Source organism: Lepeophtheirus salmonis, chromosome 4, assembly GCF_016086655.4.
Source record: "Lepeophtheirus salmonis chromosome 4, UVic_Lsal_1.4, whole genome shotgun sequence".
Classification (NCBI taxonomy): Eukaryota; Metazoa; Arthropoda; class Copepoda; order Siphonostomatoida; family Caligidae; genus Lepeophtheirus; species Lepeophtheirus salmonis.
In genome coordinates, this window is record NC_052134.2 from 24,723,720 (window position 1) to 24,735,217 (window position 11,498).

Here is an 11,498-nt window from a genome sequence, read left to right on the forward strand (position 1 = left end):
TTGTCTTTAAATTTTTCGTGTACTATTTCGATTACAAGCTTATAGTTCATCTGACGTCATCCTTCGTCATCGTCAAATTGTGTGGTCATGGTTATTTATATTGTCATTACTTGTTTATTTTTTATTTGGATGATATTAGCCGGGGAAAACTTGAAGAATTATAAATTGTTGGAACTTCGTGAGATTTGAGAAAACCACTAACTCTCTAAAACAGGAACAAAAAATGAAATACAAGAAATAATAATCCAAACCTTTCCTGAAGATTATCGTTGTAAAGATGATACTATTTCTGAGGATCGATTGTCTGCACTCTTCTCCAATGTCTGATAAAATGTCATCAATGAAAGAAAACTTTAAAGGACTCACCTCTACCGTCATCGATTACAGCACCTATATTATAAGGAAATGCCGCAGAATTTCCAGTATGGTGGGAAGATTTCGACCCTTAATTCATTCGAACTCCAAGGTCATTACTAATTACTTTTAATAAACATTGCTACCTACGTCAATCACTTCAAGGCTCGGCCTCACATTGCCTTAACTGAATATTATGAAAATGTCATTATGTATGTTAAAAATCGCGTTGGACAACCAAGAACCATGGTTCGAAATATAATGGAAGGTTTTATGGAATTAAAACCGATGAGTTCTGTTGATACTAAACAAATGAAAGAATATTTAGATTTAATATATGAAACTATGAAAAGTTCTGTGAAGGAAGCCAAAGACCCTTTCGGCGTCATTATGGTGCCTCTTTTATAATCAAAGCAAGGATTGAATTTTTGGGACATGTCATCAGCGAAAACGGTATTCGTTGATCGACCCAAAATGTTAAGACTTGCATAAGTAAATTGAGATGGTTAATTATTACAGAAAATTTGTTCATAACCTTTGGGTACTGTTGGCCCCATTGTATAAATTTTTACCCAAGTTCAAAGGTTTCTCCGTGGAGTGGACGGAAGAAGGCAACCCATTGTTCCTCAAATTACGGGATACTCGTTCCAGGTTTATAATTCGAGGCAAGGGGCTTTACTAGTTATAAACAAAACTCCACCAAAATATAAATAGCAACAGTGAAACAACAGCCGATAATATGGAAAGACGTCGAGTCGCAATTTTGGAACTTTCCGCGCGGGGAAAAACTCCCACTGAAATTGCCAAGGTTCTGAACTGCAGCTAGACCACCGTTTACAACGTGGTATCCAAAGGGACTCCTGAGGCGACCACAAGATCTAACTCAAGGCCTGGAAGGTCGGACGAAATGGTTGCTGCTGTGAAAAAGTCTGTCCAGGACAAGAGAGGCAAGGTCCCCGTCAGTGGCCTCTCCAGGGAGTTCAACGTCAGCTTACCGTCTACAAGAGAACCCCTCGTCAAGCCCTCAAGTCGTAAAATTTAAAGGAGTGTTCAGTTTTACATCTATATATATACATCACACAAAATACTTTATATTTATATGAAGATAATATATCTTATATAATATCACACCATCTCCCTCCTCTATTCGAAATTCTTTCGAATTCTCTCAGATCTCCTCACTCCAAGCTCATTTTCATTTTTATCTTCACTCCTACATTCCATTTCTCCCTTTTGAATTCTTAGGAAACGTCTATTTCTCCAAAACCTTTCTCTTGAATCCAATTTGACTGGATATTTTCGATTATTTCCTTTAGCAATAATTCTTCCATGATCTGACCATCGTTTATTCCTATAATTTTAAACGATCACACTCTCTCCAACACTGATTTCCGGTAAATCTCTTCTAATCTTATTACAACTTATCTTCTCTTTCTCTCTTCTATGTAACATTTTTAAATTATCTCTATATTCTTCTTGCCTGTGCTGTAACCTCGGAACGTAACATTTTTAATGGACAAGTATGCATGATCTTACTTGATGACCATATAAAATATCATTAGGTGACTTTCCGTTCGCTTTCAGTGTATTTCTGAGTTCTAGGATTTCCTGGATAAACTCGTCGGACTTGAATCTTCCTCCAACCTTATCAAGAAGCGTTTTCATTGCCTTCACCATAGACTCAGTTTGGCCATTACTTTGTGGATAATGAGGTAATGATGGTCCCCGTGTTACTCCCCACTTAGTCAAGAAATCTTGAAAGGCTTTAGAATTGAGGTCCTTGATCAGTCCTTAATTTGACAGGAATACTTGTTACCGAAAATATCTTCCTCAGCACTACTATAACTTCCCCTGAAGTTGGGACTCTTCTAAATTCCTCCACTTAAGGGTATCCAGATATCTTTCTCTATACACCAAATATTGTTTCCCATGATATTCAAACAGATCTGCTGACGTATTTTTGAAAGGTCTCATCGGAATTGGATCTCTCATTATAGTATCCCCTCCAATACTTGGTAACTTCTCCATACATTTTTTACATGATTTTACTATTCTTTTAATATCTTTATTCATTCCAGGCCAATGTACCGTCTGCTTTGCTCTTCTCTTCGTTTTCTCGATTCCTTGATGTACACGATGTAACTTCTGAAGAACATCGCACTGCTTATTCATGTAATATTTTCCACAAATGATTCAATTGTGTATTTTATCACACCTGTTTCAATTGCATTAAAAATCAATATATTCTCGGGGTCGACAAACTTCTTTACAAATCTATCATCTTCTTGAAAATGGGAAATTGTTATCACTACTAATCGGATCTTATATCCATGATGACCTATTTCTTGATCTAATTCATCATCCTCTTCTAGTAACGATGCAGATACTCTTGATAACGTATCTGCAATTTCATGGTTCTTTTCTTTCCTCCATTCTCTCTTAAACTGATAGAAAGCTAACTTCGTTTTATATCTAATCACTTTAACATTTTCAAGCATATATATTCTATAATTGTTAAGAATAGGAACTAACAGCTTGTGATCCGTAATAACACCGAACGTTGGTAATCCTACCAAGAACACAAGACATTTCTTGATTGCCCCTAACATACCTAAACATTCTAGTTCAATCATAGCATAACAAGTTTCTACAATCGACAAAAAACGAGATCCACATTGTACCAATTTCCATCCTTCTTTTTTCTTAATACAAATTCCAAACCATTAAATTTTAACGCATCAGTTTCTATTCTCGTTTCCAACTTTGGATTGAACGGAGCCAATAAAGGGGGATATATTAAAGAAGTTTTATCTTTTCCATAGCCATTCCATGAGTTCTTGTGCATATGAATTCAACTTTAGAAGATAACAATTCCCTCAAAGGACTCACCAATTAATTAGTTTACTAATCCTATAAAACTTCTAAGATTTTTTCTTGATGATGGTTCTGGAAACTTTTTTATTGCACTAAATTAATCAGGATTAGCTTCAAATCCCTTTTGAGATATAAAATATCCAAAAAACTTTACTTTAGGTTGTGCAAATGTAAACTTTGTTGAATTTAATGTAGCTTTCTTCTCACGACATTTTTCTAAAGTTGTTCGGACTTTTTGCACATGATCAACAAAACTGTATGAAACTGTCAAAATATCGTCAACCACTTCGTACGTATCAGTCAACCCTTCTAAAGTTTCATCCCCTCGTAGGCAATAAGCATCCTCTGTCGCAATAAATCCCATTGGAGCTCTATTGAAAATATATCTTCCCCAAGGTGTGATTAAATATATCAATTCTCGAGATTTCTTGTCTAACTCCATTTGCCAATATCCCTGTTTTGCATCCATAACGGTAAAAAATTCAGATGTGCCTGGTACACTTGATACAATATCTCTTGGTGTCATTACAGGATCTAGCAATTTGATCATTCAATTTTTTCAGATCAGCACACAATTGTACTTTCCCGTTTGATTTTGGAACAACTACTAAAGGATGACACCACTTTAAAGCCTTATCGCCAACTTTACTTATAATTCCCATTTTCTCTGTTATCTATTTCTGTCTTCACTTCTTCTCTATACGCATATGGAATTGTTCTTGAGCTGTATTAATCGCATACGGATTGTAGTTTTCTTTTAAATGCATTTTCATAGATTCTCTACCCATGGGTTTTTCATTCTTCTCTATCATAAAAAAACATCTTTAAACTTGTCCATCAATGCACGTTTAGTATCTTCAACAGATCACTTATTACATCTCCTCAATGATGCCACTTGAATTTGGATGGGATTTTTTTTTTTTTTTTGAATTAATTGAAGTTCTCTATTTACTCTTGGTGATAAGTATAACTCGGGAAAATATGATATATTTAAAAAAATAAATGATAAACATGTATTTTTTAACTTTTTATTAGGTAAACTTGGCTACTCAACTTCTGCTCGTCCGTAGCAGATGCGATATAATTTTGCGATAAAGACCTTCAATTGACAGAATTCAAAAATTCTGAAGGAACTGTCGACTTCATTTGAAGATTTGATCGACTTTTTGATTTCGCCGACAACCGAAATCCTTTGGCCAAAGTATTCAAATCTCCTCTTACTATTGGGAATGAAGTCTTTTGGAAACCATTTATTGAAGAATATATTAACGAATTGAAGGATGAATCTGGGTATCCTTTGGTCAAAACGAAGAAAGGAACAGCTTTTATTGGATTCGTGGCATCCATAACTTCAATTAGTAGCATATTTTATTACCTTGTAAAATCGAAAATGATGAAGTATCTTCTAATATACATACTATCTCTGGTAGATATCTATCAGGAGCCAACCGGGTATCCGGTTTGGTTAGGCCCTATGACCAGCGCAGTTTTATTGGTTCGGTTGGTACCGGTATTTAAATTAAAGACATTTTCGTTTTTATAATACCCGGTACGGTCGGCTCATCATATTAATTTCACTTTAAACCCTATTTATTCCTAATTATTTTTCAGGATCATATCGAATTTTTCTTCTGTGCCATACAATGGCATTTAGGGAATAATAATAACCCAACTTGTCAAATGTTTTCCTCTATTTATAAGACATCATGTTACCGACGGCAGAGGCTCATAAGGCATAAGACTAGATGATGCACTGTTGCACTCTTCACTGCATCAAAGAGCAAGAGAACAGAATCAGAAGTCATATCATACCTGGATGATGAAGATTTATCCCTGATTAAGAAATATGGCCTGGAAGAAAAGCATTTACTTTTCGAAGACCACGACTATTGCGATGTGCCTCCTTTTGTGCGAAGCCTTACACAATTCAAAGAATGCGTGGTTGCTTACATCAGTGAATATGTAGTAAGGTCAGTTTCCAAGTACTTAGAAAGCCTTGAGTGCTTAGAAGCTCTTTATTGTCATAATCCGTGTAACTGCTGCAATTCTTTAATTGCGAGGAAATCCCAATGGAGGTCTCCTTTATTCATCAAAAAGTGTATTGGAAATATGTATAAAAACTGAAAAATGTTTCTTGAGAATCAAAATTCAAGGAGTTCTCAACACCAAAGCTACTGTGATACAAAACACTATTACCAGCCGTGTCCTACAAATATGCAATTATAAATCCTAGATATTTAAGGAACTTGAATCTCATAATCTTGACAGCTCACCATTAAATAACCATATCCTTAAATTACAAAAATGTACTATCTTGACTTATTCTAAAATTAGGCTTTATGAAGCCAGCCTCATTTCTGAGCATTTTAAAAAAAGAGTTTATACTAAAGTCTCTTTCGAAACAAATTCTTTTTAAGAGTCAATGGTCTTAAATATCCTGTGTATATTATATTTGTATTTTCTAAAAAATAAATAGTAGCAAAGATGGTTGTAATAAAATGATTCTAAATTATTGTTGGTCCTAATGCAACATGGCTTCTCAAAGAACACTGACTTTATTGTATAAAATTTGTTATCAATGAGAAGGATAAGGTCACGGAGCAAGATGTAAGTGAGTGTAGACGCTGAAAGTAGTAAGTGTAAGAGTGATTTAACTAAAAGAAGGATTCCAATAATATGTATTAATAGAAGACATAGTACATAAATGAATTTGGATTAAAAGGGCAAGGAGAAGAACTTGAATCTTATCCTTATCTTAAGCCTTGTACAGCTTCGAGAATATCTTTGTGCCTCCAATCTTCGAAATGTGTCTCCTATGTATATATCTTTATATACAAATTATAGGTACCTAAGACGGCTGCCGACAGCTGGTTGACTCATTTTCTTTGCTTATTAAGGATCCAGTTATTATATACTGATCCAAACTCACAATTAAAGTGAGTAGAAGCAAATTCCTTATGCTGCATACTTCACCACAAATCTTCTCCCTTTTTTTAAGATTATTTTTCTGGCGTTCTTTAAAATATCTGCTCCTAGAACTTGGCTGGAACTTTTAACGCTCGTTTTCATTTTTTCATAATTTTGAAGGGGAAAAAAGTAGAAAAGAGAGAGAGAGAAAAAAGATTGTTCTGAAACTCATGACTTACTAAGATGACCCTTGCTGAAATAAATGTTGCTCGAATGAATGGAACCCGTAAATGTGTTTCTAAATCATTATCGCCACGAGCCAGTCTATAATAATATTTGAATTAATTTTTTAAATCCTAAGTATTCCAATATGAGACTCTGAGCTCACTCCCGTGTTTAAAAATTGTTAGCATTTATCAATATTTTTATGTAAGATTACCAAAGAGTTCACATAGTTTGCAATTTTTTATTAAAACATTAAGCATTAAAATATAAAATGGATTTGGCATGGGCAACCGGGTTGTATTATAGCATGTTAGAAGGCTTACTTGGTGCTTAGAAGCACAGTGAACCAAAAAAACAACAACACACTTATGAATTATGATGTAATGTGTACATATTATGAGCAAAGGAAATTTTATTATGAGACCTGGTTACAGGTTACCTTCCTTGGCCAGAATAAGTTGTCGTAATTAACTATTAAGTATTCAAACTTCTAATAGACCTGGAAAATAGAATCAGTTATTTGTACCAGAAATTCTAGAGTAATACTTATAGGTTAAAGGACACTCATGCCCCATTCGTATGTGAGATTGTAGTATAAAAGTAATATGGAGAACAAAAACAAAACAAATTTAATTAAGAAAATAGTTGTATTAATTTTGGAGTTGATAATATAATATTAGTAGAAAATAGAGCACAACAAGGACTAGACTTATTACATCTTTTTCTTTTTTTTCTTCTTGGGCGGAGATTGAGGAGGAAGTACGTCAAGTATGTTTGGAATTTCCTTTAAAAGTTCTTCTTTTTCCATAGTATAATTAGAGTCTCTCCATATAATTTTTAGTTGGTCTGTTATGAGACTAATAAGTCGCCCTTTGGGACACTGATCACTAATTAAGTCATGCCCATTTACTGGGAAAGTAGGAGGCTCCCATTTATCAAATTCATCATTGAGATCTTTGAATCCTTGTGCTAAAAGATACGCATTGATGTAATTTTTAACTTGTTCTGTCTTGATTTTCATAGGATTAGAAATATATAGCCATTGAATGGATGAAAGAGAAATAAGATCAATTTTCGAAATATGATTCGTGAAGAAAATACCCAAATCCCTCTCAAATCTTGACAATTTCAATCGAGAGTGAAGATGCAAAACATCATCCTCGGTATTTATAAGTGTAGCTAGTAGAGATATAGGATGTTCAAGAGTGGATATATTATCTTTAACAGTGTTATTCCAAGCAGAACGGAAGACTTTTACATTGGGATTTTGAGGAAGACCAATATAGGATCCTAATTGACACTCGATCATTTTTAATGTCAAATCACATCCAAATGAACCAGATAAAATCTTTTTCCACTCCATCCAAATCCTTTCTCCTGATATTTGTTGAAGTCCTGAAGCATTTTTTATTATTTCATTAATCGTGTTTTCGTCGTGTCTTTCAGGGCTCGATGCTACTTTGCCATAGAAGCGAAAATAACGAAGTATGCGTAAATAATCTTCGCGAATGCGTTCCCCTGCATCTCCAACAAATTGAACTCGTTTATTCATAAGATCCTCCTGCCCATTGAAATAGTCATAAAGATTTCCTAAAAGGAACTTCTAAAAGAAAATGATAATCATTGGATAATTAATTCTATTATTACCATGAATATCAATATACATAGAATTAATGGTCAAGTCCCTCCGATTAGCATCCAATTTCCAATCTGTCGTAAACTCAACCGTGGCTCTACGACCGTCCGTGTGAGTATCTGTTCGAAGAGTTGTAATCTCAAAGTTTTGCTTGTCATCTATCCTTGCTGTCACTGTCCCATGTTTCAATCCACCAAACGGATTGATAATTCGCACTCTATGCTCTTCAAGGACCTTCATCGTCTCTTCAGGAGTTGCAGTGCTTGCAAAGTCAATGTCAGAGGGCTTCAAACCTGCTAGAAAGTCTCGAACAGCTCCTCCAGCCATTCGAACCTCGTGACCTGCTCCTATGAGGAAACGCCATAGCTTGAAACACTCAGGGCTCAGAGATGATTTCAGGGTAGATGAAAACATCTCGGAAGGCGAGAAAAAAATTATTCACCACACTTGTCTGCAACTATAAAGTCCGTTGACGTCATCAAAATAGCTAGAACTGGCCAGTGGCTAGCTAACGACATTCATTAAATTCACAGTTAACCCAGTTGCAAGATTTCCCCGCCAGATGAAATGGGTAGAGGTAAACAAAAATATTACTAAATAATTCCTTATCATAAATTTCCAACTTGTGAATCTTTACTACGGTTTGACAGTCTTATTAGCCTTGTTTCTACTAATTTTTCTATGTAACCCGAAGAAAAATAACGGAAGACTACAATAACTGGACGCTTAAGAACCTTCGTTCCGAATTAAAGCGTCGAAATGCTCGTATTTCAGGCCGAAAACATGAGCTTGTAAATTTACTGCTATCTTTCGATAGGAACTGTAATTTCAGTTCGTTCTCAAGTGCTCCAGTGCTTACTGTGGATCCTATGCCTACTTTTTTATATTATTATATTAAGGACAGTTACTGAAACCAGTTTAAGTGAATCTCCAATAATTTACAAAGGTCAAATTGAGCAATATATCTCTTAAGGCAAGCTCATGATACAAATTCCCATATTAAAAAAGGATCTCCTAAAAAAGGTCGAAGAAGGAAAAAATAGAAGAACAGTTGAAGCCTTCAGCTTCAACAATACCTTAAGCCCATCCAACTCTACGATCTTTTTCACAAGGATCGTGACAGCTGAGATGAAGAAAGCAATAAATATTACATAAAATTAGTCATTAATGCAAATGGTGAGATTCAAAACAACTCTGAATCATTGGCTAGTGTCTTAATGGAAAGGAAGAGACAGACTGGATGAGGTATGATTAATGTCGTTACGTGTCTGTGTCTGAACTGTACATTTTTGACCAATCGCATCCTCTTCCATATGTTCTTCCTTTGAATCATGAATCTCAATCTCTACTTCAATGACATTGTCCTCAGGAGTATGTGACTTTAATATCATCTTGAGTGGTGTTGACTTCTTTTGGCCTCTGAAGATTTTTATACCTCTCTTCACGAAATAATGGTTCTGTTGATCTTTTGGAAAAATCGATGGTGCCACTCCTTTTTTAAGACATATACGAAGCTTAGGAACGTCAGGATTTTATCTTCCTGGAAGAGCGTAATCTTCTTTCTTGAAATGTTCGTGGCATACTATTGAATGAAAAGAATGAACCCAAAGATTATTGGTCTTGAGGTTGATACGATTTATTGTAACCCATCATTTCACTTGTAAAGTGGGTTCCATGGGGAACTTAAAGCCTCCTACGCCTTTACATCCAGGGAAACTACAATAATTTACCATTGTTCTTCACTGGTAATGCCGTAGTTTGAGTTTTTTTAACTTTCAGCGATAAAATTTGAGGATCTGTTGAAGTGAAAGTCTTGAATTTTTACCTCTAAGCTCTTTAAATTTAAAGCGCACGCATCCTACAACATATCCTTATTGCAATGAGTTTTAATCATAGAAAAATAAATTTTCCTAGAATTCTAATCGTGTCCACTCAATTGGGTGCACTTTTTTTGCCATACATCTTTTGAGCGAGTCTCTTTTCAGCACGGATCATTTCAGCTTGCTTCAATTTGGCGTGGTATCATTTTGGCGAATCATTTATTTTTATATTTGAATTACCTTCAATTAAGGTAAAGTATCATCACTAAATACTAAATAGTCGAATAACAACAATAAATATCAACATGTTGATGCTAAGCAGTAAGCACTTCTTAATTACTATTCTTGATGCGACATGGGCCGTTCTGTTTACTTCGTGTGAGCAGTATCTCTACCTTGAGCCTTGTATAATACTCTTATATTTTAGGAAGAGTCTGACTCCTCAAGCAACACAATGACCAATGGGGGACTATCTCTTAGTGCTTCGAAGTAAAAGCTTAAGAACTACTTATCACTGGTCCTAACCAACCTGTTGGAAAAAGCGAAGAAGTTCTTGCTCTTCCAATGTGCTAAGATTTAAGGTTACTCTTCCTTAACGGATTAGGAGGAAAAATGGAGTGCGAGGTGAGATGACGAAAAGTTATTGGATCGAGGGGGATATCCTGTTCTATAGGTTAGAAACTGGCGATGAAGAGTATTTCGATCACTATTTGGCAGGCCTATGAATGCAAGCTGAGGATTCCGAAGATCAGACTATCCTTAACACGAAAATTGTGTATGTGTTTGATCTGTATCAACCTCAGTCGAATGGCCTAGCGAATATTGCCTCATAACTAAGAATTATAATTATATATTTATTGTTTCTATATTGAGCTTCCTCGCTTGAATGTGGTAAATCGCCTAGTGAGGTGTTGAAAGGGTGAGAGATGCGGATAAGACTTGATGGTCTACTATGTGAACTAAGAAGATTCCTGACATCTTATACTCGTATCTGATTTATGTTGATCTATGCTGTATTAAAATAAACTACTATATTATTTAGTTACTTCTTGTATTCCACCTCCAAGGGATGTTACGGGTCAAAGATGAGATCCCGTACTTCATTATTTAACTCTAGTCTTAAAGATGAAAAGAAGAAGAAAAAGGTATGCAGGCAACACATGAGCTATGGCCTATGGTATTAAAGTCAGAATGTGTGCCAGGCCTATTGTCTAGTTTTAATCTCCTTTCAAAAACCTAGGAAGTCCTCAGCTCTTCAGAAGTGAGTTAGCCAATTCCACAAATGACTTGTTTAATATTGAAGATAAGATATTTAAAATCTGTTTTCTTATCGATTCGGGGCACAAAATTTCTATTCTCCCGACTAGTCTTGCTCCCTATATCATTAATGAATCAAGTTTCCCCTCTCTTGTGGCCAAAGAATAACCCCCAGGGGAACTGCTTCAAATGATACTACATACTAATGTAAATCTTATATCGTTGACAAAGGACAACCTATACTTGGTGCAGATTTTATAAAGGCCAATAATTTTATAATAGACATGAACATTAAAAGTTTATTTAAACGTTCGGAGCGTATGGTTCCCGGACTTATGGAGACAACAGACTATATGAAGGGGGACTTAAAGCAGAAGGAGGGAGGTGAGAGAAGTGAGGAGTTGGACATTTCATTAATGGTCATT

The 11,498-nt window shown here is 35.2% G+C and overlaps 1 protein-coding gene and 1 long non-coding RNA gene across 5 annotated transcripts; one reads left to right on the plus strand and one right to left on the minus strand.

Moving 5' to 3' along the window:
* The first annotated feature begins 767 nt into the window (after positions 1-767).
* Positions 768-10,861, plus strand: LOC121117026 (uncharacterized). Of its 4 annotated transcripts, XR_011779736.1 has the most exons (4): positions 768-1,874; positions 1,939-2,369; positions 2,433-4,777; positions 4,840-10,861. It is a non-coding gene; the product is annotated as an uncharacterized lncRNA (long non-coding RNA). The 4 variants fall into 4 exon arrangements; XR_005864020.2 differs by having other exon boundaries at positions 768-2,369; XR_011779735.1 differs by having other exon boundaries at positions 1,939-4,777.
* LOC121117025 (CCA tRNA nucleotidyltransferase 1, mitochondrial) lies at positions 6,989-8,410 on the minus strand. Its single transcript, XM_040711349.2, has 2 exons — positions 8,008-8,410; positions 6,989-7,950 (listed from the first exon to the last, which is right to left on the minus strand). The coding sequence occupies exons 1-2, from the start codon at positions 8,408-8,410 to the stop codon at positions 7,073-7,075; spliced, it is 1,281 nt and encodes a 426-aa protein (XP_040567283.1). The 3' UTR covers positions 6,989-7,072.
* Positions 10,862-11,498: the final 637 nt, after the last annotated feature.